The sequence below is a fragment of the Apis mellifera genome, linkage group LG10 (genome assembly GCF_003254395.2).
Source record: "Apis mellifera strain DH4 linkage group LG10, Amel_HAv3.1, whole genome shotgun sequence".
NCBI classification, from domain to species: Eukaryota; Metazoa; Arthropoda; class Insecta; order Hymenoptera; family Apidae; genus Apis; species Apis mellifera.
The window spans coordinates 9,741,865-9,769,040 of record NC_037647.1 but is presented as its reverse complement, the minus strand read 5'-3'; the positions used below and the strand labels follow the sequence as shown (position 1 = coordinate 9,769,040).

The 27,176-nt window shown below is 51.9% G+C and overlaps 1 protein-coding gene across 1 annotated transcript; it reads left to right on the top strand.

Moving 5' to 3' along the window:
• Positions 1–360: 360 nt before the first annotated feature.
• On the top strand, positions 361–23,764 carry LOC100577603 (POU domain protein CF1A). Its single transcript, XM_026443451.1, has 2 exons — positions 361–4,876; positions 23,582–23,764. The coding sequence occupies exon 1, from the start codon at positions 1,529–1,531 to the stop codon at positions 2,909–2,911; it is 1,383 nt and encodes a 460-aa protein (XP_026299236.1). The 5' UTR covers positions 361–1,528; the 3' UTR covers positions 2,912–4,876; positions 23,582–23,764.
• The last annotated feature ends 3,412 nt before the right edge of the window (positions 23,765–27,176 follow it).

The following is a 27,176-nucleotide window of genomic DNA, read 5'->3' as shown; positions in this document are numbered from 1 at the left end:
TCGTGGTCGGTGGTTGGTGCGGCGGTCGCGGCGTGAAAACGGCAGCCAAGCTCGCAGCGGTAGGTTTGGAGCTCGGTGGCAGCGGTAGGTTTGGAGCTCGGTGGCGGCGGCGGCGGCGGCGGTCGCTGGAAGGCTGGGCCAGCGAGGGGGGCGAGGGGTGGGGCGGGGTGGGAGCAGTGGCGCCTGGGGTGCGTAGGCTGCCTCGGAGGCGCGGCCGGGCCAGGTTCCGCCCGACGGTGACGTTCGTCGACGGCCACCTTGCGCGCGGGGCCAATGGCAGCGCGAGCGGGAGGGCAGGGTGGGGATGTGCAGGAGCGTGGCGCGCATGACTCGAGTTCCACCGAGCGCTCCGGGAGCCTCGGGAACCTCGAGCGAGCTGCGAGGCGAGGCAGTCAGTCGCTCTCAGCTACGACATGCATAACGCATGAGAGAGCCTGAGCGAGATCTTTCCGAGCCGTTTTCGTCTCCACTCTCTCGCGCGCGCGCGCGCACGCACGTACACACAGTCTCCTCTCTCTCTCTCTCTCTCACTCACTCGGATCCTCTCTCGCGCCGCACACTCGCGCGAGAAAAACACGCACGCACACATACATACACGTACACACACACGTACACATGACACACACGCACACGCGACACGCGTATACACACGCACACGCGCGCGCACAAGCAAGACACCGCGCCGTGAATCGGCTTGATACTCTTCTCCCGTGATCGTGCTCGTCCGGGTCGTCGTCAAGCTCGTGCTCTCCCGTCTTTGCGGAACGACGGGACACCCGAGCCGCGAGTGCCGTCTTCTTCGTGGTCGTGTCACGGCGTCACAGTGATCGGTCGCGAGTGATATTATATATACACGGGATCGTGCCTCCTGTTCCCGTCTCGTAGGAGCAACGGCATCATCGCGGCCATCACCGGGGTTTCAGTTCGGTGTTGAACGAAACACGGCAAGAAGTGTGGCAAGTTGAAACGACGACGGATTGCGACCGATCTTGGTTGGACGCGGTTGTGTTCGAAACGTCGGGACGAGTGGAGTGGACGGAGATATATATATACATATATATCATTCGCTCCCCTGTGGAGAGAAGAAAAAGAGTATCATTTCGTCGTTTCCATCCGCGGACAAGTATGGACGAATCGGTCGCCGCGCGTTCCACGATGCCTCTTACTCGGGATTTGGTGCGTAGCCGCGAACGATGGACTGTGCGTTGATCCGAAAAGGTCGGTTGTGAGATCATCGGTGTCGTGCGCAGAGAGATTTTCTATTTCCTTCGCGAAGCCTACGACGACTCGTAAATCATTCCCCGTATAACGTAGAGACACGCGTGGACGAGAGGGATAATCGAAAAGGAGGAGGAGGAAGAAGAGGAGGAGGAGGAGGAAGAAGAAAAGAGGAGAGAGAAAGAGGAAAGGGAGAAAGTGGAAAAAGGGAGAAGTGGAAAGGAAGCGGGGGAAAGGGTGCCCTTAGAGGGCAGCCCGAAAGGGGATCGGAGATAGGAAGGAAAATCGAGGTGTGGACGAGCGGAAGTAGATGGCCGCTACCACGTACATGCCGATTAGTAGCGCAGTGTCGTCCGAGCTGGATGGTGGTTCGGGTACCGCGATCGGGATGAATATCGCTGTGGGTGGCTACTCCTCGGGCTCGCCTCGCAGCGCCGCCGACGCCGGGGAGATGAAGTACATGCCGGCGCCGCAGCATCACCACCATCATCATCATCATCACCAGGTGACGTCGTCCCCGTCGCCGAACGGCCTGTCGCACCCGTCGCCGGCCAGCCTCTCGTCGGCGAACCCCTGGGTGAGCCTGCAGCCGAGCAGCGACCACTGGGCGGCCTCGATGGGCATGCACCACACCAGCCACCATCCGCACCACCATCCGCACCAGGCGAACGTGGCCGGGCTGGACGTGAAGCCGTCGATCGCGGCGGCGGCGGCGACCGCGGCCGCCGCGGCGGCCGCCGCCAACGACCAGTCGATGCATCACCGCGGAGGGCCTCACCAATCGCCCGGGATGGCGTCCCCGCACTCGAGTTGGCACGCGCCCGTCGTGCCCTCGGCCCATTACAACCCGAGCGGTGGCGCGGCCTCGCCCACCACCCTCCAGCAGTACCACGCGGCGATGAACGGGATGCTGCACCCGCACCATCCCCAGCACCATCCCCAACTCCACAACCACCAGACGGGGCTGCACCCGAACCTGAGGGATCCGGGCTCGCCGGTCGGCCACTCGCTTCACCCGGGCCACGCGCACGACAGGGATCAGAGCGCCGGGGAGGAGGACACCCCGACCTCGGACGACCTCGAGGCGTTCGCCAGACAGTTCAAGCAGCGCCGGATCAAGCTCGGCTTCACCCAGGCGGACGTGGGCCTCGCGCTCGGCACCCTCTACGGGAACGTGTTCTCCCAGACGACGATATGCAGGTTCGAGGCGTTGCAGCTCAGCTTCAAGAACATGTGCAAGTTGAAGCCGTTGCTGCAGAAGTGGCTCGAGGAGGCGGACTCGACGACCGGCTCGCCGACCAGTATAGACAAGATAGCCGCCCAGGGCAGGAAACGGAAGAAGAGGACCTCGATCGAGGTGTCGGTGAAGGGCGCCCTCGAGCAACATTTCCACAAACAGCCGAAACCCTCCGCCCAGGAGATCACCACCCTCGCGGACAGCCTCCAGTTGGAGAAGGAGGTGGTCAGAGTGTGGTTCTGCAACCGACGGCAAAAGGAGAAGAGGATGACCCCGCCGAACACGCTCGGCGACGGGATCATAGAGGGCGTGCCGCCTGGCCACCAAAGCCAGCCTGGCCTCCACCAGGGCTACCATCCCCAGGACCACCTTCACGGATCCCCCATGGGCCACAGCCACAGCCCCCCCATGCTCAGTCCCCAGGGCCTCACCGCGCACTCGTTGGCGGCCCACTAGCGTTCGCCCGGGCCTCCCCCGTTGGGCCTCTCGATAACTTCGCAAAACTCGGCGAACAATCCGGTTTCCTCGCCACCGGAAACGCTCCCTCCGTTTTATCACCACTACCTGCAGGCGCGCACCGGCAGCTACTCGACCACCTCGTAGTAGACGTGGCCGAGGAGGGAAGAGGAGAGAAGGAAATGTTGTTTCGCTCCCTAGTCCAACTCACCAGACCGCTACTTCGTCGTACGTCGTCGTCGTCGTCGTCGTCGTGATCGTGCCGCCCTTGCCGAAGGCTTTCTTTCTTCGTCTCTTGGACGAGGTTCTACAACGGGGATTACGCAACGAGGCCGAGTCGCGCAACGAGAGAGAAAAGCCGATCAACGGGGAGGCTCGTGGTGGCGCGATCGCGAAACGCGCCCGCCCGAAACAAGGAAAAAACAAGGATAAATAAATAAATGAATAAATAAATAAATAAGTAAATAAGTAAATAAATAAGTAAGGAAGGAAAGAAGGAAAGGAGGAAGGAAAAACGCTCTTGGAAATTCGCCTACGATCGGCTACGAATCTCAGGGATAACGCCAACGTGTCGCAGCCGCAGCCGCAGCCGCAGCAGCCGCCACCGCCGCCGTCGCCGATCATCGTCTGTTCGTCGATCGAATTGACTCTCTCTCTCTCTCTCTCTCTCTTTCTCTCTTCCTTTACTTACCACCCTTTCTCTTTCCCACCCTTTTTGATTGATCGGCCAATTGTTCGAGGAAATCGGGAAACGAAAAATCTCGCGGCCCGCGATCGTCTTGTTTCGTTCTTCTTGTTTCGTCGCCGAGTTTTTAATCATACGATCGCGCGATATCCCGGTGTTTGGAAAGTGCGTACAGTTTCTTCGGTTGCTTCGATCCGTCCGTCTGTTCGCTCCTCGTTTTGTTGGTTCATTGTTCGAAACAAGAGGAAGAAGAAGAGGAGGAAGAAGAGGAAGAAAAAGAAGAAGAGGAGGAGGAGGATAAAAAGGGACGTTGAACGTCTGATCGTGTATAATTCGTCGTCGTCGTCGTTGTTGTTCTCGTTTACGACGGTGCAAAAATACGAAAGGAGGAGAAATGGTGCGAGGAACGCTGTTGTGCGCATATATCGTATATATCGACGAACGCGATCCCGTCGCGGACGGGAGACCGACGGACGGATATGTGGCTATATGCCCGAGGAAAATTAAAGGAAACGCAGCCAGAGGCGAAGAGCGGTGTACGTTCGCGTGGGATTTGTTCGAAGCAAACCCGCCGGATGATGTAACATAAGTAAATATGGACTGTAAATAATGTACTAGATAAAGCTAGTAAGTTAAGTGAGAGCGCGCATCGTCGTCGTCTTCTTCTTCGTCGTCGTCGTCGTCGCCGTCGTCGCCGCCGCCGCCGTCGCTGTCGTCGTCGTCGTCGTCGTCGTCGCCGCCATCGTCGTCGCCATCGTCGTCATCGTAATCGTCGTCGTCGTCGTCGTCGTCGTCCACGTCGTCGTCCACGTCGTCGCCGTCGCCGTCGTCTTCGCGATGGTGGTGATGGTCATCGTCGTCGTCGTCATCATCGTCATCATCGTCGTCATCATCGTTCTCCTCGTCGTCGTCGTCGCCGTCGCCGTCGCCGATCTCGAACGAGTCGGATCGAGTTTTCGACTCGATCGGAGACGAAGACAGAGAGGAAAGGAAAAGAAAAGAAAAGAAAAGGAGAAGGAGGTGTGTGGAGCGAGGGAATAAATGATGCGGCGCGACCAAGTGCGTGAGAGGAGAAAAAGAAAAAAAAAAAAAGGAGAAAAGAAAAAAAAAAGTAAAGACAAAACCGATTGATCGCAATCCTGAGAGGGACAGGACACGCGTGAGAAACGGGGGAAAAAGAGGCACGCGTGTCGGGAAAGAATCGTGTGCTGAGAAAGAATCCTAAGCGACAACCAGACAGAACTCCCTTGCAATGAAAAAACCCCTTCTGTGTATAAAGAGTAAGTATATATATATATATATATAAATAAAAAAAAAAAAGAAAAGAAACGAAACGTATAAATATATATATACAAATGAGAAGCCCTATATATATATATAAATACATACACACACACACACACACACATATATATATATATATAAATACAGAAAAAGGAAAAAAGAATCTATGTATATATAAGAGAGAAATCTATGGCGACGTCGAGAGGTTGTAGAGCTATATTATATATTATTGCGACATTATCGTCAAGGCATCGTTTCGCGGAGAGAGAAAAAAAAAAAAAAAGGAAAAAAAAAGAAAAAAAAAAAAAAAAAGGAGAAAAAAAAAATTAACTATTGTAAACGACAATAGAATCTGTCATTATTATTTATCATTATTACGATGATTTTATTATTATTGCTATTATATTATTAGTCGTCTTTATTGTCATTTATTATTATTCTTTATTATTATGATTATTATTAACATCGCAATTATTATTAATGTTATCATTACCATTCTGTTGCCCGGAGGCTAATCGCAGAGCGAGAATTTTTGCGTTTTTCGTTGCCGCCGGGCATTGGCCGGGCTCTTCTCCCTCTCTCTCTCTCTCCCTCTCTCTCTCTCTCTCTCTCTATTCTTTCTCGTTCGTTACATTTTTCGCGATTATCGTCTCTTAATTTGTCTCTTAATTTTTTTCCTCTCTCTCTCTTTCTCTCTCCGCTTTCTGCGTCTCGTCTTGCCGCTTCCGTTCGTTCGTCTCGCCGTAAAAAATCCGCGAACCCGTTTTTAATTTCGCGGATTCGTCGATAGATCGCTCCACACTTCCCCTCCACCCCCACCTCCCTCCCTCAGCCACGTGGAATTCGATTGTTCTCGCTCTACGATTGGCCACGGGACCCGGTTTATTATCGGCATTATATACGCGCTTCCGTGATGGAAACGGTCGGCCATACTTTTCCATTCCATTCTCTCGATCGGCGCGGTCATCATCGATATCATCGAACGATTAGAAACGTGGTCGGCCGATTTCGAATCGGGGGGGGAGGGGAATTCGGCCACGTGGCGATGGGGGGAGGTGAAGGATCAAGATTTTCAGAGATCCAACTCGAGACGAGTTAAGAGTTTCCGCGATCTATCGATAAAATCCCTCACAGTTTTCCACTTTCGCTTTTCGCATCGGTCAAAAACACATTCCTCGTTTCGTTCCTCCTCCTTTATCTTGAGATATCTCGATTCGATCTCTCTCTCTCTCTCTCGTTGGAAATTCCAACGCAACGCATCTCTCTTCTCTTATTTAACTCGCCCTTCGAATTCTCTTCGCCGAAATTTCTTACGTTGCAACTCGTCTTGGAATTTTCTTCGCTTTCTAAACGAGTCGAAACGAAACAGTTCACCTCACCTCTCCTCCATCCCACCCCCGTCGGTCAAACAGATCCGAAATATAACACACGAATATAATTAGGCGACACGTCGGTTTTCGACGACTCCATAATACTCGGAGATGCCGAGCATTATGTAAACTCGGCCACATCTCTCAGAGGTGACAGATGTTGCCGGCCGACGGGGACGATTCGACGGCGATGATCGCGCTGTTAAAAGCCGTTCGAACGCTTCGAAACGCCTCGGACAGTTTCCGTGATCGATCCCTGCCGCTTTTGATCATTGCTACCTTCGATATTGTACCTCGAATTCACTTCTCCCCGCTTCTGTTCCCGTTTCTCTCGCCAGAAATGAAACAAGGTGACGAGAAAGATGGAGAGACGGATAGATGGAGAGATAGGGCTCCTCTATCCCTCTCTCTCTCTCTCTCTATCGGATTAACACGGCTTCGTATTAAGAGAACGTTTCGTTTCGACGTTTCGCGTCGAGATTAGACGCGCGCGTTTTATCGCCGACGCACAACATTCTGTGATTGTTATTTGCTCAACTGTGGCCACTATTTCGCGTGGGTTATCGCGCGAAAATCGAAGAGAAACGTAACCGATTCCCTGAGAGAAAGAGAGAGAAAGATCGTGTGTGTATGTATGTACCTGCCCTGACTTCGATCCGCGATTTTCGGCGGCGAAACGAACGATTCTGGAGAACGAAAGAAGATATATATATATAACGTGTCTCTTTTCTTTATATATTTTTATCGACACAAATAGATCGCCTAGATTCGAATTATTCCCCTCCCCTCAACCCGGTTGTGGTTCTTTGGTTTCTGTTATTTTAACGAGACGCGCTCGAGAGGAAGAGGAAGGGAAAAACTTTTCATTTCGCGCCAAATGTTTTTTAAAGGGAGTGAAAGAGAGAAAGAAAGAGAAGGAGAGAGAGTTGAGACGACGAAGAATCTCTGTTGTTTTTTTGTAAAGATTGTTTCTTCTTTTTCTTTCTCTTTTTTCCTTAATCATTGTCCCCTTCGCGTATCCTTTCGCGAATTCGTTGAAAGGTTAGAGTAGAGTTAGTCGTTTTTCGAGGGAAGATCGAGAGCTATCTTTATCGGCGCTCGAGTTTTGTCCGTTTGATACGCGACAGGATACGCGAGGGCGCGTTGTTGCTGCGTTTCTTTTTTTTCTTTTTTTTTTTTCTTTGTAAATAGAAGAAGAAACGTGTGGATGCGATGGATCGTCTCTTGCCAAGGAAAGGGATGGAATCGAGGAGACGGGATCGAAGAGACGCTTTTCTTTTTTTTTTTTTTTAGGGGGGAGGGAAAGACGCGTAAATTTCGTCCTCGAATTCGAGAGCTCTTGGAAAGTTTCTTCGATTTCTTCGACCGATTTCTTCCCGAACCGCCATGCGTGGAGGAAATTTTCTTTAAAAATCGGTGCACGTGCGAGAAAAGAGAGAGAGAGAGAGAGAGGGAGAGAAAGAGAGAGACGCGTGTGTGGAAGAAAGAGGGACGAATGCGAGGGAAATGGATGGATGGAAGGATCGACGATACGATGAAACGGGAAAAAAGGGAACGGGAGAGAAAGAAGAGAAAGATAACGATAATAAAGAGGAATGTAAAGATGAAAAATTGAAAGAAAAAAGTTAGAGTTGAAAATCTCGAGAAAAAGAAAATACGAAAACCGCGGAAACGAGACATGCGTATTGGAAACAACAACAACAACAACAACAACACTGTACACAGCTCCTCCTTCTCCCTGTATATTATTATAATTAAACGATTAATTATTATTAACGTAAAAATAAAGATCTGGCGAATGGTGGTGACGTTTTGTTAGAATGGCAGAAGCTAAATTACTACTGAATTTTAATTAATAAACGACATGAAAGTAATACAACAACAGTATTCCACGTTTCTTTATTTTCTTTCTCTGCTCTTCATTTGCCAAGAATCATCACTTTGCTCGCTCCAACGAAAAGGGAAAAGAGAAGAGTCGACGGATCCTTCGATACATATATATCGTTCGTCGGATTATTTTCACGGGCTCGTCGAAACGCTTTCGAAACGGGGGGAGGATCCAAGCTCGATTTCGTGGCGAGCACAATCCTTTTCCCGTTTCAATTACCGGCCGCGATAATGGGACGAGCGCTCGTAACCGTTAATCATCGTGATAGGCGATGCGACAAGTGGATAATTAACCGGGAAGAAGAAGGTTTCGATCTTCGCTCGTCGATTTTCATTCGTTCGAAAAGTATCAGTACCATTTCCATCGAAAATCTCTCGATATTTTCAACGCGATTTCCTTTCCTCTCCGTTTCTCTTTCTCTTCCTTCCCTCCACCCCAGAAAAATCGTCGCAATTACTCGCGCACTCGTCGAATCCGCGTTCCAATTAATCCCCCACCAAGCGTCCCCAAGCGATCGCAACGAGTATCCCGTAATTGAGCCCGGTTTTCCACGCCACACGGATTCCAATCGGCCGCGAAATAATTGGAGGTAGATTCTGGCTGGTCCAATTTTTCCTCCCGTCTCGATTTGGAATCGTGGCGAGACAACTCCACGAAAACGACAAACTCCTCCAACTTGCGCAAATACGCTCCGTCCAAGATCAATCGACGTTTAATCCACTTTGCACAGCTGGGATCTCGATAGAAATATATATTCCTCGAGACGCTATTGGAGCGTCGATAACGTTTTGTATATACGTATATACGTCCACTTTAATGATTCGAAAATTCTTTTCGAAGAGACATTTCATAAATCGAAGAGAGAGAGAGAGGTGTTGTCGAAAGAGGTGTCGCGTTACGATCTTTTCGAGGAGAGAGAGCCGTCTTGGTAACATTAATATGGAGCATGGAGGATAGCTTCTGACAAGCCTCGGATAATCCTCTCCCAAGAGGAGGCGATCTTTCGCGTCCGATTGGTTACGAAACTAGGAGGAAGCGAGGGATCGATCGATGAAATATCGATACTTGGAAACTCGGCTCGGCTCGGCTCGGCTCGGCGCATTTTCTTCGTTCCGAGAAAAGGAGAATAGAATCGCGCGTGTTGGACGTGTTCCGACGGACACGAGGGAGCTTCCGGTTCCTGCGAGCCGGGGCCCTTCTCTCCTCTCCGAGGTTCGAAGCGTATCCAACGATTATTACGTGGAAGCGCGAATTGCCTTTAATTATGCACGGCGAGGCGTGCGCGCGCGTACGGTAAAGACACGAGGGGGGCTGATTGTTTCTTTTCTCGGGCAAAAGGCGGGAATTGTTTGTCGGAGGGGTCGCGTTTCGCGGGGGGAATGGAACGGGCAGGGGCAGGCTGGAACGGACAACCGTTAAATCAATTTTAAGAACAGGTTTCGATCCGGCGAGCGCGCTTCCCTATCGATTCCTAGGATCTCTCTCCTTAGCCAGAGTTCTCGGGCTGAGCGCGAGAAACGAGGCGACGAGAATTTTTGCGGGACGCGGTGACATAACGCGACGCGCGCGCGCCCAGACTCGACCGACCGGTCGCTCGCGCCTTTTCGCCTCCTCTAAGATTAATCTCCCTCCGTTGAAAAAAAAATGGCGAGGAAAAGGGCGCGAAAAGGAAAATCGCACGGTTTTCACCTCGGTCGATGCGTGACACGCGCGACTAACGAGTTCCCCCGTTGAAAATGAGAGACGAGAAAGAGAGAAGGGGGAGGGAGGAGTGGACCCTGAAAGAGAAGAAACGGGTGGAAAAGAATTGGAAAGGAGAAATGGAAAGTGGAGGAGAGAGAGAGAGAGAGGCGCAGGCGCCAACCACTCCACCTACTACTACCCCCTTTCGAAACGGGGAGGCATGCGCTCTGCGCTTTCTCCTTCTTCCTCCCTCCTTCTTTCTCCTTCGGATCCGCCACGCTCGTTCCGTTCACATCCACCGAAATTATCGTTATAGGCGTATCGTGTACGTGCACGACGCCGCTCGCGATTCGCTTCGTCCGATCCTCCCCCTCCGAGTTTCTCCAACGTTCGATTCGAGAGTATATATCTCCTCCTGTTATTCGAAAACCTATTTAGACGAACCAGTCTCCGCGACATCGTTTTCGTAGTCGTCGTCGTAGTCTGAAAAGTCGAGCGTCCTTCCCGACAGGTTTTTTCGCCCGGATGACTTACGGCGCCAGACCAATCGGCCGGTTCGCATTCCTCGACTCGCGCGCATTGCCAACGCGTGCATCGTTTCAATAGTCCAGAGATACAAAAGTGTACAGCCTTTCGAGACGTTGCCTCACGCGACCTTAACCGGAACACCCGGTTAATTACGTATATACATATATATATATATAGGGAGACACCTTTCACGAATCTTTCTTTCTTCTCTCGACGATCCGTCGTTTGGAGAGGAACTTGGCTTGTAGAGAGAAGGTTCTTTTTTTTTCAAGAGAGTGGAAGAAGCTCGTCCAATTTACGACGATCGGCGGAACTCTCCGGAGGAGAGTTTTACCGGAGAGCTCGTTGACATTCCGGGAGCGCGCGAATCCCGAACACGGTGGCGCATTGATTTAATAGCCGAGATGCCCACACCTCGGAGGGGAATCGCATCTCGTGCTCGGTTTTCGCGTCGAACGGGCGGAAACGTACGAAACTTACCACATATACATACATATATATATATATATTGGGTTGTGCAGGAACGAATACGTGGACGATAACGCGCGGTGCACTCGCGGCGGCGGCGGCACGCGTGTGCGGAGGAAACAATTGAACCTCGTCCTTTCCTCTCTCTTTCTCTTTCGCGGGATACTCGCGTCGTCGCCTCTTCCTCCTCTCTTCTTTCTCTTTCCCCTCCTCCTCTCCCTCGGCCCCTGCCAGCCAAGCTTAATAAGCACAGCTACCTACATTCCATTTCCGGTGCGCTGACGTCACTTGACAATCCGGCTACGGACAGCTCGTCGAGCCACGTACGTACGTACGGCCGAGCCTCGTCCATCCTTTAGGTATATAACCCACACCTCTCGACGACGTTTCACCGAGCGGTTACGATTTCCTCTCCATCGACGTGGCCTCCGATCGACGCCCAACGCCCTCCTCCTCCTCCTCCTTCCTTTCGATTCGGGACCAGTTCGGTTCGGAGCGATCGATTTCTTCGATCGACCGATCTCCTTTCCGAAATATCTCGGCCATTTTTTTCCTTCCTTCTCTCACCGTATATACATATATATATTTATACGCCATGTATGTGCGTGCACGCGTGTGTGTATGTGTATATCGCGGGTAGGATAGATATCGCGAGCTGTAACGAAAGCGGGGGAAGAGGAAAGGGGCAGGGGAGAGGAGAGGAGAGGGAAGGAGCGCGATCGCGGTTTGTCGAAGCGACGACGCAAGCAGGTAGGCCTTGAACAGCTCCGGACCCACGCGCGCGGGTCTCTCTCTAGGAGTGTTGGCTCTCCCGTGTATAGAGGCATTCTCGGTTGGCGCTGCTGGGCAAAAGACAGATAAATAACTCAGGTATGGCATTGGCTAAGTAAACGAGCCTACGCGCGCATTCGCGAAACGTACACCTGTACGACCACGGCCGCCGTACACTCTCGAGCTCGTATGCGCCCGAGTACCTACACGTTTAGCCGCGCGTAAAACGCGTCCTCCTCCTCCTTCTCGTCTCTCCTTCCCTCTCTCTCTCTCTCTCGCGCTCCTTCGTATTCGCTTTCTCTCTTTCAGCGAGCGTAGGCGTGACTCTCTCGTGGCGAGAGTGTCTCTGGATCTGCGGACGACGCCGTCCAAACAAGGGAGAAGGGAGGGAGGGAGGGAGAAAATGTCTATCCTCGATCGAATCTTTCGGGGGGGAAGATCGGTTCGAAGGGGATGATTTGGCATCGATTTCCTTCTGGCTCGATCGAAGAATGTACTCGCGGACGTAGTCGGAGGAGAACGAGTCGACAGCGCGCACGCACGCACGCCTCCTTACTCACTTATAAAGTTAATTGAGGGCAAACGTCCACCACCACCACCGCCACCACCACCACCACCGATACAATAATACTGACCGAGGCGAAAACATTTGCAACCGGTCGGCGAACGCTCGCGTAATTGTCGCCGACACGCGGTGACGATTGCGTGGAAGAGTTTTCGCGGAAAACGCCTCGGCTGGATCCCGTCGTCCCTGACCTTAGATCCACGTGGAGGATGGATATCGCCTTTGCCATAGGTCATCCCTGACGAATCGGTTACGGAGTGGCTCCTTTCATCGTCTTCTCTCTCATCGTCCGCTACTACTACCACTTTCACTCGAGAAAGAAAAAAGAAGATTCATTCTCCTCTTTCCCTCTTTTTTTTCGCTTTTCTTTTCGTTCCTTCCATCCCGATCTAACGGCTCTTGTCCCACCTGTGCTCGGACAACACTGGGAGGGGGGACGGATGGAATAAATTATAAATATCGAATGTAATTATGATAATGCTGATCTATCCGCTCGGAGACACAGGTGGCGCGGAAAGATTCGGGACAGGAAACGCTCGTATTAAAAACTTCCTCCGTTTCCTTCTCTCGATCTTCGATCCCTGCTCTTCGATCGAACGAATCCACGCTCGAATCGTCCTATTCGAAATTTCGCAGCGCGTGGCATCGCGTGCGTGGCCTTCTCGCCCTCCTCCTCCCCTGTAGAGAAACCCTGTAATTCCATTATATCCACCGATACGCATCGGTCGATACATGGCGTTTCAATTCGTAACGCTTTTTCGACGAAAGAATTCCATCCTCCTCCCTCCTCCTCCTCGGTCCATATCTCGATCCATTTCGACACGTTTGGAGCGCGCGACAGGTAATTGGATCGGCGCTGGTATATATTTATCGATGCCGCGACTCGCCGCGACATTTGCAGCGGAATCGAATCTGCTTCGCCGCGTATTCGAGGGGAGGAGAGGGTGGATGGTAATTCGATCGAGCTTTCGGGGCGAGAATTCGCGTCGAAGGGGGGAGAGAGGGTCACGGAATGAATTTATAATATAACGGGAGTCGACGTCCGGGAAATCCGCGCGCAGGTGGAGGAAGGAGGGAGGGGTAAATAAGTTTACAAAAGGGCGAAAAAAAGGCGGAGGAGGAGAGAGAGGGTTGGAGCGTTGCCGCGTGTCCGGCGTGGAACGCGCGTGTCTCGTGCCGTGGCCACATTCCCCGCATTCGCCCGCAGGGAGGCCGATAAAACGTATGCAGATTAAAACATTTTATTTGAATGATAATATAACACTTGTTGATGCAAGCGCGTTGGCCTAGGTTAGCATAATAAACATTATGTAGATCTGTACAACGGCGAGCTATCCGTTCGTTCCGGCGTACGTCTCTCGCCCGTTACACGAACGTGCGCGCGTTTGAACGTGTGCGTCGCTCCTCTCCTCTATGGAAGAGGCGCGCGCGCGCGCGCTTCAGTCTTGTTTCTCTCCAACCGTCTCTCCCCGTCCCCTCCTCCTCCCTCCGCTGGCCCGTTCCTCGCCAACCGCACCCCTTGCCCCCTCCACTGCCCCCTTACGCCGCATCCACGAGACGTTCATTCATTAAAACCGGGAGGAGACCGCGTGCATTCTCAATTTTATCGATGCTTCGATCGAGGAGGAGGAGGAGGAGGAGGAGATGCGCGCTTTCGCTTCCTTCTCCTTCTATTCTTTCTGTTCTCGAACCCAGGATTTTCTCCATCTTTCCATCGTTCGCGTGAAAAGCAACCGGGTTCTCGCCCGCGAAGCGAATTCCTCGAGGTCCGTAGGTGTCGAGGGAAAATGTCAAGGAGAAGGTGTCGCCTATCGAAGGCGATAGAAATCGCGAGTTCGTACGCCGCCGCCCCTCTTCCTCTCGGATGCCTCGTAAAATCGCCGACCGCTCGTCCCTATATTCTATATGTATATTCGAGTTTCTAATCTCGTAGGATTCGATCGGTCACGTGTTCGTGTTTGGTAACGATTACTGGAGAGGAGATGGAAAAATTGGGGGGGAAGATGGGAAAAAGAGAGCGCGGCGCGATTCGCACGAGGATCGACGAACTCTTCGAAGGCCGGTTTTATAACTGGCGACACACTTTTCGTCCGCGAAGCTCGTTCTAGCTTATCCGGTGGAAGGCGAAATGGGTCGAACGGTTGGCCGGCGCGCGAACATTAGCAGACTCGGTGTACAGTCGGTCCGGCACCAAGTGGCCGCGATAATAGGACCTATGACACGCACGTACGCGCGCGCACACACACGGCCGGCCAAGTTAAGTGGCCGCCACTCGTCGCTGAAAATAATGTTCAATTCCGACGTAACTGCACCTATGACCCTGACTCTTCTCGGCTTACCTTGAGCGCTCATTCGGAGGAAATCCCGAGGAATGCTCGGCCGGGTGGGCGACGCTCCTTCGATTCTCCGCGCGAGGGAAAATCCGTCCAACTGGATACGTATCCTCCCTCCTGATCCCCGACGTTTCTCTCACCTTCTTCTCTCTCTCGACGAGGCGTCGACGTGTACAATCTCGATCGATCGAAAGTCGAGGCTAGCCTAGACGAGTGACGCAGCGAGCGCCCCTGACCCTCGAAGGGGCGCGTTCGATTCGCGATAGAGTCTCTCTCTCTCTCTCTCTTTCTCTCGGAGGCCACTTTGAGCCCCGCGTCGCGCCGCAATCGGATGTAAATGCGATGCAAATTCGGAGGGGGCGCGAAAGAGAGGGTGCGCGTGTGCGTGGCGCTATCGAATGTACCGGGTGTACCGCGATAAACCAGAGCCGAGCTCGATCCGGCCGCAAATTTAGCCTCCGACGAAATATTCTTCCCTCCTTCTCGCCACCCCCTCTTTAATCGGAAGCGACGCCTTCCCCTTCCGGTGAAACGGTTCCCGACACCTTTCTTCTTTCCTTTTCGTTTTCTCGAAAGGGAGAGAGAGATGGATCCACTTTTGTCCACGTTTCTTCCGGGTGAAGGTAGAAGAAGAAGAAGAGGAGGAGGAGGAAAGGGATTCGTGACCGAGGGCTGTTCGACGACGCCCGAATTAGATCGTTATCGGGGACGATTATCGTTCCTCGGCCCGTGGAATTGGCGGCGAAAAAGCATCGAGCGGATGCCCTCGAGCCCTCCTCTCTCCTCTTCTCTCCTCGAGTCGCTACAACCATCTCGAAAAACCGGTACCACCGTTTTTACCCCCGTCCTCGATGTAATTCGGCTCCGGATCCGCGTGTCGCCTGTAATCGTCCCGTATCCTCTCTCTCCATCCAAGGAGGAAGTCTCTCTCTCTCTCTCTCTCTTCGTGCAATTGATTTACGCGATTCAGTTGTTGTTACGATTCCAAAATCATTTACGTATGCCATTTTTCCTTTTCCCTCTTATTTTTTTGCTCCCAACGCGACAATCGCGATCGAGAGGAATCCGATTTTCTTGCTGTCCCTCGTTGAAAAGGAGGATGGTGTCGAGCAGATGCTAAGAATCTCGCAAAAAAACATCCTTCCTTCCTGAAATCCAATTCGCTCTCGAAGGAAGGAAGCCAGGGGTGGTGAGAGCAACGGGGGTTGAGGGTAAAGAAGAAGAGGAGGGAAAAAACGCGCGGAATTAGCGGACGGACGCGTGCAATGCGGACGAGAGACCGTTCCACGGCATTGTTGTCCGTTTCGTGTTAGATAGAGAGAGAAGGCGGAACGAAAGGGAGCAAGAGAGAGATTCCTGAACGCCCTCCACCCTCTTTCTCTCGTTTGACTCGCGAAAAAACACCTCCTCTCACTCCTATTCCTTCTTCTTACACGTGTCGCCTCCGTTTGAACGATCGATTATTTTTTTAAGAATTGAATCAGAAGAAAAAAAAAAACCTCGCCGCTTCTTCCTCTTTCCGCGGGGGAGGGAGGGAGAGGGGTGTCTTTGTCAAAGTTATTGACAAAGCTCGCCTTGAACTTTATCACTCGCTCGAGGAACGTTAGCGGCGGGTATTTACTATAAAATTAAGTATTCGAGTACGAGTAAGGTGATTGCGCACTTAAACGTGTTTTCCACGTGCCGGCTAAATACGATAAGCTGTATTTTCGCCTTTCGATTTCGCCGTCGGTTCTTCCCGCGATACCGCGGGGAATAAAATTGACGACGGCGGAATCGCTTTTCGAAAACCCGTCGACGATTCCTCCTCTCTCTCTCTCTTTCCTTTTTCCAAGCGAAAGAAAACGACGACGACGAGAACGATTATCGTCGAATATTAATTTTCGCGCTCGTTGATAAACGAGGGAAGGAGGGAGGAGGAGGGGGGGCCGCGACATTGTCGCGTCGAACGGAGGAAGACCGGTGGCGCGACATGTGTCCACTGACGCGTTCCTTTCTCCGTTTTATGGAACGGGCATAAATTCCTTTCCGGGGAGGGGGTGGGCGGCGGCGGCGGAGGCCGCTGCCGCGTGGTCACGATTTCAATCTCTGGGTCCTTTCATAAAAGAAGTCGCGCACGCCCCGTGTAACCGTGCAATAATTCTCCCTATTCTGCGCGGTGTTCATTAATTACGGATGGCGAGCGGGGGAAAGAGAGAGAGAGAGATAGAGGAATTATGGATCCGCCTTTATCCGTGGATCGAGCCACCGCTCCAACTCTCGCGCTCTCCAAACCGTAAGATATACCGGTTCGCGGTATTTTTTTCGCGACGTCCCGCGATAAGCCTGACCGCCCCATTATTTATTATCCTCGAAATTCCTTCGAACCTGCCACCGCTTCTTTTCGTGCTCGTAACTCGGAAATTTTCCTTTCCAACCTCGAGGAATCGAAGGGATCGAATTTTTAATACCGTTACGTATTTATTCAAATCATTTGTCGTTACAAAATATAAATTATAAATATAATTATTGTAGCTTGCCAAACGAGAAGCCTTCCTTTATCCAATTATCGAAGAATAGTCGGTTTTCCCATCGAGGAAAAGAGAGATCAGAGCAGGGGGGGGGGGACGTTTTTCGCGTTGCTCGTCGGCGAAGGGTTTTAGGCGCGCGCGATCTGGAGCGAAACGGGAGCGAGGCCGCGCTCAGCGGGAGATCCGGACTCGCGGCGAGCCGACACACGCGCACACACACAAATATAGAGAGAGAAAGAGAGAGAGATGGGGCCGGATGGAAAACTCGGAAGAAAGGAAGAAAAATTATCGGTTAACGGGCGACGGGAAACGGGAGTGGTCGCGAACGTGCTCAGAAGTTAAGAAGGAGCGCGACAATGGGCCACTCGATGCGTGATAAGAAGGGGGCGCTAAACCGGGATTACGCGCCGAGCCAGGTAAACGCATTTACCTCCTCTCTTCCCCCCCTCATTCAACGCTCCATCCTCTTTCGCAGGGGGAGGGAGGGAGGGAGGGATAAAAAGTCGTTTGCTTCGACGAACGAGGCCGAGATGTTGCGTCGCCTGCCCACGGTTTTCCAACCGCTTGTTGCCTGCTTGCTCCCGTCTTTCCTTCCTCCTCGGTGTGCGTTGTCCTCCTCCTCCTCCTCCTCCTCCCTTCCTCTTCCCTCTAACACTTGTGTGTCGACACTCGCGTGTTACTCGCGCTGTTAATAATAAACGATCGACGTGTAAACGTAAATTACCAACGTAAAACGGTGCTTGTTGTTAAATTATTAATGCGCCACGGGAAATAATGGAAAGGAATTATATATCGGGATGCCAACATTAGCGAAAGCTGCCACGTCGCCGAGGATACGCTGCGTACATCTCGTCCTCGTCCCAGGCGAGACTCGATTATTATTATTATTACTATTATTATTATTATTATCATTTACGCGAGATTAACGCGTATCCTTCGTTCGCACGCGTATTATACTACAACTTTTTGGGACGATTCCGGAAAAAGCGGAGCCCCCGTTTTCTCTTTTTTTCGCCCCGGCAACGGAGCAGACGATATATTTGTTGTTTCGTTTAGAATAGAATTGAATAGAGGGGGAAGAGTGGGATTAGAGGGAGGATATCGATTTCGATCGATCGATCGGGCGGGGTGCGGCGGCGCGTTTCTCCGCGCGAGATTAGCAGGCGAACGGCGTTTAGCCCGTTAAATACGACGTTTCAGAGAGCCGTAATAGCGGCAATTATCGTGTTAGTAGCTATATTCCGAAGGCATCCGTCGCTTCGTACCTTTCGCCGTGTAATTACGTCTCGTTAAGACCTCGGGAATGTAATCCGGCTCGCGGACGAAACTGGAAAACCGGCGGCGTGTGCACGCTACTTCTCCTTTTTCCCCTCCCTTCTCTCTCTCTCTCTCTCTCTCACTCGAGTTTCAGTTTTCACGCGTCGTCGATCGACCGAATCTCGGTCCTTTATCCAAAAAAAAAGAAGGAAAAAAGAAGAAAGCGGAGAGTCTTTCTTTCTTTCTCTCTCTCGAACAGCTTTCTCGAGCGAAACTTTTTCGAAGATTCGAAGGGCGCGGCCGAGACACCGAGGCGCGAGAATTTCAGTGAACGCCCGTGACGAAGCCCACGGAACGAGAGTAGGAAGAAGAAGAAGAAGCGGAGAGAGAGAGAGCATAGAGAATGCACTGGATGGGGAGGAGGGGAGTAATCCTTGGAGCGCGTTGGTTGGGCACGATCCTTTTTTCGGCCCGATTCTATACACGTCGTACAATCTTTGAGTAAAGTTCGTTAACCCTTAACCGATTTCGATCGAATCGTGGAACGAAATTGGACGCGCGCCGCTTTAAAGCGCGTAGTTTGAAGGATCCTCCTCCTCCTCCTTCCAAGCCTTCTATTAAGACGGCGAGAGAAGGAGGGGAGAGGAGGATTTCCCCGATCGGGACGACAAAGCGGCACAGTCTTTCTCTTTTCGCCGCGTGGAAAAGGCGGCGGGACGCTATAAAACGATACAAAGTTTAACACGGGCATCGCGGATTACATCGTAAAACGTGGCGTATAAATGTGCATTTGCGCGGGCAGGGAGGGAGGGGGGAAGGAATATTGCCGCGCGGTGTAGGATTTCCTTCGAGGCGAGATCGAAGGTTTCCTCGGTTCGAGTCGTTGCGAAGGAAGGGAGAGAGGGGAGGGGAGGGGGCCCCACGCGAGCCGAGGCGAGAGCCGGCCACCTTTTCAGTCTGTGCGGTGTTTAACGGTGACGGATCGACTAGGAAATCGATGTTCGAAGGGTGACGGGGGTCAACGCCGCCGTGGAAGCCGGTAGCCTTTGCCGCCGTTGCTGCCTTTTGTCATCGCGTCAACAGCCACCCGATCTCTCTCTCTCCCTCCTCTCTCCTCTTTCAACGAGACGAGAGAGTAACGCGTAAAAATGGGGGAGAGCGAGGGAGAGAGAGAGAGAGGTAGCAGGTGTGCTTAGGTGGCCGATGGCGTGATTCGTCATAGGCGTGACCCAACAACCACCACGACTCACGATGCGACGTTCCATCTCAATCGCGTCATCGTCGTTCACGACGCTCGACTTTTTTTCTTCCTCCTCCTCCTCCTCCTCGCCAGGTACAGATAGATAGATAGACAGATAGGTATCTCGCGCGTTGTGTTACACGCATGCCGTTCGATACTCGGACGCGAGCCTCGCGCCTCCACCTTCCCTCCTCCTCCTCCTCCTTTCGCGATTTCGTTCCATCTCGAGCGATCTCTCGTGTTTGCGCAGTTTCGAAGAAGAATTTTTCGAGAGAGGAATCCAGAGAGAGAGAGAGAGTGGAAAGGAGAAGGTTGGACGGAGCGTGTTTCAGAGAGAGAAAGAGAGAAAAGGAGAGACCAGGTAGTAGAGCGGATAGTAGACAGCCTGGACTGACCAGCGGGTGCTCCGGATCCGACTGGACCGGTTTTGCTTGAATTCCCTAGGAGTTCTAGCCTTCGGGACTCCGCGAGAGCCCGCTCGCAGGATTCTCACCGGCCACCGTCTACACCGGCCTCTCCTCCTCCACCTCTGATCACCACCCGGCTCGCTACCGAGACCACTCCGGACGAGGACCACTCTTTGGCCAGTTATGCCGTCTCTCGCTCCGCTTTTTTCCCTCCTCCTCTTCCTCCCGTTCCTTCTTCTTTACCTGCTTACCTTCGCTCCAACCCCGGCCGAGGAGGAAGTTTCGAAGTATCGTATCCACCATCTCGCCATCGTCGTCATAGTCGTCGCGCTCGCTACGCTCGGTATTTCAACGTATCATTTATCATCGGCCGCGCGAGCGACCAACGCGAGCTCTCCTCCCCCTCGAAGATGACGACTCGATAGGACGAGGGAGGAGGACCGGGCCTCGCGACACCGATACGAACGCTCGTCGTCGTCGTCGCCACGCTCGTATCATCCGTTTCCTTCTCGTACGACTCTCTCTCTCGTTCCATCGAGGATTCTTCGGTCGATCGAAGATATTGGCTGCCTACCGCGACTTTAATTATACCGGTACCTACGCAATTTGTCTCGTTATCGATTCGAGATTTTCTGCTCCTCGTCGTATATTTATCCGCGTTTCATCCCTCTCTCTCTCCTTTCATCATCCGTTCCAGTTTCCAATGTTTTCGATGCGAGCTCGTACGGTTTGGAAGGGAATCGTCTGAAGCCACCCTTCGTCCCGTTTTTTCGGCGACGGGATCCAGTTTTCGAATCGAGTTTATCCTCTCTCGAAATCGTTGCTCCGTCCGTTGGACGACCGTTCGAGGAGGAGCGGTGTCTCCAACCGTAATTCCTCTTCTCTCTCTCTATCGGGATTTTCGCCTGGAGAGAAAATTTTTCATCTCCTCTCCTCCCGGTTTCCTTTATTTACGGCGCTGCTCGTCGCGGCGATTTAAATTAATAACGTCGCGTTTCCCTCTCGGCCTCGCGGAGATTAATAACAGGCCGAGTTAACGAAAAACTACGAGCGAGAGAATCGTCTTGAAAATTATTTCCAAGCTCGCGTGGGATCGATCGGGATCGAGAGGAAGAAAATGAAATTTGCATTTTCGCGAGCATTTGCAATTTGTCCCGAGGCGTTCGTTTGCCGTGTTTGTTTCGATTATTCTATATTTGTATATCCTTATCTCCCTTCATTTGCGTAACATTTCGAAAACTTTTTTTTTTCCAAGGTGATCGAAAATTTCCGGAATCGCTATTATGAAAATTAGCCTCCACCGATGCGGATTAACGCCACGACTCGTGTTATCGCCTATTTACGCGTCGCTAATAATATCTCAATAATTCGAATCGCGGCTATTATCATCGGTCTGTGCGTAATCGAGTCGTTAATTGTACCTACGTGGCCGTTTTATTAGACGAAAGAAAGAAACGAACAAACAACGCGTATCTCTCCGTTCGATATAGAACGATCGATATAGAAAGATCGTATCGAAAATCTCGAATACTCCTCCTCCTCCCACATAAGAATTCTTCTTCTCCTCCTCGGCGAAGAGAGGAAAGAAAGAGGAGAAAAAACGACGCGGTTAATCGCGTCATCGGGAAGTGACGGGACGAAATTTCTTGCCGGCCGGTTTTCGGGGATCCGCGAATTCCAGCGCCAACCCCGACCCCGCTATATAACGAGTGAACACGCATAATGATATTAATCAAGGCGGCGCGTTCGGCTTCCTTAAAATTGCCGGCAGGCTCAATTTCTCACTTAAAATCTAATTAGAGCTCCGGCCGAGCTCTTCTTCTTCTTCTTCTTCTTCTTCAGCTCCTTCTGCTGCCGTGGGCCACGCAGAACGAAGAAGAAGGAGGAGGAGGAGGGCCCCGCGTATCCCACGAACGGACCGAGCTAAGCCACCACTTTGCCAAATTGCAGTTTCCTGCCCCTCGGTCGGGGATCGCCGATCGACCCGCAGATCATCCCTCCTTCTCTCCTCTCCCCCTTCGAAAAGGATTTTTCTCGAATTGGACCGCCTTCATCCTCCTCGACGAAAAACCGCCACCGCCATTTTCCCCACCTGTTGTTCCTTTATCTTTCCTTTCCTTCTCCTCCTCGCGAAAGTATGAAATTTTTCCTCCTCCTCGTCGAAGCTCGATAAGGGAGGTTGAGAAAAAAGGAGAAAGCAAGTCGAAGCAACGCCGCGGGGGGATTTACGATTGGAAAGAGAACGGGAGAGAGGAGTAATCGGGGAGTCCGCGAGCTCGTGGATCAACTCGTTGCGATTCGTTAATTATTACCGTCCGCCCCGACTAGTAGACATTGGTGTATATATATATATATATACGACGGGCGGGGGAGGGGGTGGGTGGTTGGAGAAGGAGGAGGACACGGAGGGGGAGCAAAAAAGACGGCCGATCGTTAGCAAGGTACAAATTTCGCCATTTGCCGCAATAAACCTTCGAACCCGCTTGTAACTTCTTCTTATGGGAGGCATGAGTAATCGCCTTGTTAGCCCTTATGGCCTATAGCGCTCATACGCTCGCTCTTCTCCTCCCCCTCCCCTTGTTGTCCATGGGAGGGACAACGGCCACGGCAACGGCAACAACAACAACAACAACAACAACGGTCGAGACATGCACGCACACCGATTGCAAAAGAAAGAAAAAAAGGGAGAGGGGAAGAAGAAGAAGGAGGAGGTGGAGGAAGGGTCGGTTGGTCGGTCGGTCGAGGATGCGGCCCGGAGAGAGAAACGATAGGGGTATGAAACGCGAAACACACGCGATATATATATATATATATATATATATATATATATATATATATATATATATATATATATATATATACCCCATCGACACCGAACGCCTGTGTAACGAGCGACGCAAAGGACCCGCCGATCCTCCTCAGGTAGTGGAGAGAAATCGAGAGGGAAAGAGAGAGAGCGTTGTAGGAGCGAGAGAAACGAGCAAAAAACGAAGGAAGCGCGGCCAATACACGCGGGGACGGAAACAGAGGTGTCCAGAAAAGAGGAGTAGGGTGGTGGAGCCATGAGTATTTTCGTATTTTCGCTCCTTTCTCTCTCCTTTTACCCTTGCTTTAATTTAATCTTCCCGCTACCGCTTAATTACCATCCCCCCTATAAATTGATACATATTTTTTTATTCTTCGCTATAAAGAGAGAAAGATCTCATAGGGATAGGATAACGATGAATTCTTTCCCTCCGAAAAGAGCGTGTTCGACGCGCAAGGAAGGAAGAAAGGAAGAAAGAAAGGAAGCGCGTTCGTGTGCGTGTGTCCCCGAGTCGCGTGGCCCCATATCTTAAGAAGTAGCCAAGGGGGGTCCGGCGAAGGACGGCGAATGGGGACTAACACTGTTTTATCGTGTAGCCAATTAATAACGTCCCCCCCCCCCCGCCGTCCCTTCCCGGCCCGCTTTCGCCGGGAAGAAGAGATCTTCGCTTAAAGATACCCGGGGACCGTTCCCCGGGACCCCCGGAAAGCCGAGGCCAGCCTCGTAGCAGCGCCACTTCGCGCCCGATGACTGACTCCTCGCCTTCGGGAGAGAGAAAAATTGGGCGAGAGAGCGTTTGAGTGAATGAGCGAGTGAAAGAGAAATTTGGGAAATTTCTGACATTAAGAGGGTTTTTTTGCTTTGTGATGTTGCAGCTTACAGATTTGTCTCGTATCGTCCTGCTGCAAGCGATCGTTCCAGTGTCCTGTCGCAGCCAGGCATCGTGTCAGTGTGGAAATGCATAATTACAATAGAATTTACGGTATAAGTTGTGTTAAATCAATGTTAATCGCTGTAGCGAAGTGGGGTATTACAATAAATACATTATTTTATGTAAACCGTCTTTCCTTTTTCTTTCTTTTATATCCGCTTTATTCTCTTCCTCTGTCCAGGGAGAATAGTGAAGCGTGGAGAGAGAGAGAGAGGGATGGTCCGCCTTCTTCTTCTTCTTCTTCTTGTTTTTTTTTTTTCTCTCCACGATCACCGTCGAGGGAGAAGGAAAGGCTCCTCGTAAAGAGAAGCTCGTGCAACTGGTCGGCATCTGGGATGAGCAATTAACGGAAGGGTTTTCGCCTGGCCGTCCTCCACCCTCCGCCAACCCCCCGCGCTCGTTGACAAGCCGTTTGATTTATAACGAGCTTTTATTTTTTAATCCCGGCCCAACTGTCACCCTTCTCGCTCTCCCCCCCCCCCCCCACCCTCTCTGTTCCAAGCTTCTTTTCGGAAATTTATCGCTCAATTTGCCGCCCCGACTTGAAGTAGCCGCTTCAACGAGAAAGAAATCGCGGGACGACGATTCCGCGAAAGATTTTGCCAGCGTCCTCGAGAAACCTTTGTTCCTTAACCCTTGGGATGAGATGACTTTACGATGGATAGAGCACGACACGAGGAGAAGGAGGACACCGAGCCATCGATAAAGATAACAACGATGATGTATATATATATATTATTAATCTCGAGAAGAGAATCTTTGCTCGAACGTTTAAAGGAGCATCTCTTCGATTCGACTAGAGAGAGGCAATTTCGCTTGGAAACGGAACGAAAATCGGCGAGAAAGGAGAAGAGGGAGAAGGGAGCCGGGTTTGAGCACCTCTTTGTAATTTTACGTTGCCGTGGGGTGGCTAAAGCTGACGCAGTGGGGTAGGTGGTCGAGAGAGGTATGCCCAGTAGCCAATTCCCGGCTCTGGCCTCGACTCGCCGGGTCCATTCATCGCCGAGCACTACGTGACCGGTTTACCAATCCACCTCTTCCTACATCAACACCCTCTCTCCCTTTCTCTCCCTCCCTCCCCCCTTCTGCCACCAAAGGCCCGCGCTACCTTCGCGTCTACTACGTGTACAACCCTCCTTCCTTCCTTCCTTCCTTTCTCGAGAAGTCATATCGACCGGGGTTGCTTCACCAATCTATCCCCTGTATCGCTATTTCGAGCGAGTTCCTCCCCTCCTCGGATTCGAATTTCTCCCGTTGCCAAATTTTTCAACCCACGACACGCCTACGCGTTCGTTACGTCTCGAGGTGGAGGAGAAGAGGAGGTGACTCGATGATGATCGGCTCGCCGATGATGACATGTTAATGTATGGATATGCGCAGAGAGCAGCGTGTCTGGAAAGGGGGAGGATGCGTGGCGAGCACGAGCCAAACGCCCTTTCCTCCTCTCGCCTTCGGATTTCAGTCTCTTTCGGCCGAGAGAGAGAGGTCCTCGGCCCCGACATCATCCTCCCGCCGAGTCATTGTCGCCCTGCCTTCTTCATCTGCATACAATGCGACCGAGAGACATCCCCGTCGTAGGGGGGAGGGAGTGCTCTCCTCCCCAACGTATCATCCGAATGTCGTTTAATATGGCCGCCCATCGAAATTACGGAACGGAACGAGCGGGCGAACGAGCGAACAGAAGAGAGCGGAACGCTCGTCCTCCGATTTTTCTCCCCCTTCCCTTTCGTGCGGGAAGGATGCTCGGAGGAAAGTGGGAGGAGGAAGAGGGAAACGTGTGCGTTGGTCGCGTGCTGTGCTCCCTTTCCAAAAGCGGCAACAGTTGCGGTTTATGAAATTGAATCCAGAGGAAGAAGCGAGAGAAGACGGGTTTAGTCGAAACGATATTCTCTCGACCGGCTCTCTTATCTTCTTATCCTCGAGGAGCGTGTCGTCCTGTGCTTGGAAAAAAAAAATTGGGCAATTATTTATATTTAGGGATGCTCTGTAACAATAGCAATAGTAATAATATCAAGCAGTCAGCTTTATCTCCTCGGCTATTAACCCCCGCCAAGTAATTAAATTAAATGATCCACGGTCCCTCGATCATCCGGCTCGTAAGTGCCTATTTATCCCGACACCCTTCAAAACGTTATACGAAATCTTGCCCTCCCCCCTCCTTCGAAAATTCCAATCGAGCCTCGAAACAAACCACCTTCTTCTTCTTCGAGTTGAAGAAAGAAGAAGAAGGCTTCCAAGATCCAGATTGTTCGAGGATACATATATACATATATACACGTAAAGGGCCCCCTTTGCGGGGCCGATAGAGAAGGTGGAGGAGGAGAAAGAAGAAGCGAGGAGGTGGCGGCGTCGAGGGGCCTCCGCACGCGTTATACGGTAGGGTCGAACTGGCAACCTCCCCGGGGAGCTGCGTACCATTTTGCATAAATCGCGAGACACCCCGCCCTACCGAAACCTCGGGGAGTTGGCGGAATAGCTCGAATCCGGCGCAGGGATGAAAGTGGCTGAGCGCCGGATATTTCCTTCCCTTTCTTTCCTCTCCTCTCCTCGATTCGGAAAAGAGAGAACTCGCCGATAACTCCTTTCGATGATCTCCAAAAAGCGTCGTCCATCGGATAGCCTTGCTCCTCCACGAGAAGCGGCTTAATTCGACAATAAAGGCAATATGCTTTCTCTCGCGGTTAAGCGGGAGCGGTATCGTTTTATGGCCGGTGTGCGGCGGCAAGTTCGAGAGCGGTGGCGCACGAGGGACGCGGTCCCCATAAGGAATGACGAGGATAAGAGGGGGAGAAGAGAGGCGGAACGCGTGTTTCGTTCTCGATCGATGGATCGATGAGGCTTTTAAATACAGTGGTTGAAGCTTAGTTTCGAAGCGAGCAAGAAGAGGAGGGCGAGTTTCATAGGACGAGAATCTTGGCTTCTTCCCCCTGCTTGGTTTTGGATGCTCGCGTGCGATGGAAACCGCGAGGTAGTATTTGGAAGGAGGGAAAGGGGAGAGGTCGGAAGAGAGAGAGAGGCCCTTGCGCAAGCCCCATATACACGACTATAAGTTAAGATTAACCTTGCTTAGCGGCGTGGAGAGAAGCGGGAGGAGGTGGCCGGGCCGGTTAACGAACGAGGACGTTTGATGGGATTAATTTATGTCCAGTTTGGTAACCGAACCGACCGATACGAGCCTCCATATCATGAGGGGAGAGGCGTACGGGAGAGAAAGGGACCGAGTACCGTCGAGCCGGTCGTGTTCGAAGACCTCGGATTTAGGGAATAACTTTGAGGCCCTCTCTTCTCTCTCTTTCCAACTCGTTGATCGTTTCTTCTAAGCCCGCGATCCTCGTCGAGGTGAACGGACGATAATCGCGTTCGTCAAACGAACGGTCGCGTTTCCTCCCCAAAGAAAGATTCGATATAAAATCTTCCTCGAGCGGAGAGAAGAAACGTTTCTCGGATCGATTCAACTATTCGACGGGAGTTAAGGAACGATTTAATCGGGCGCGTAACGCGCCCCCGCTAACTGTAAGCGTTGTATCGGCGAACCTTGG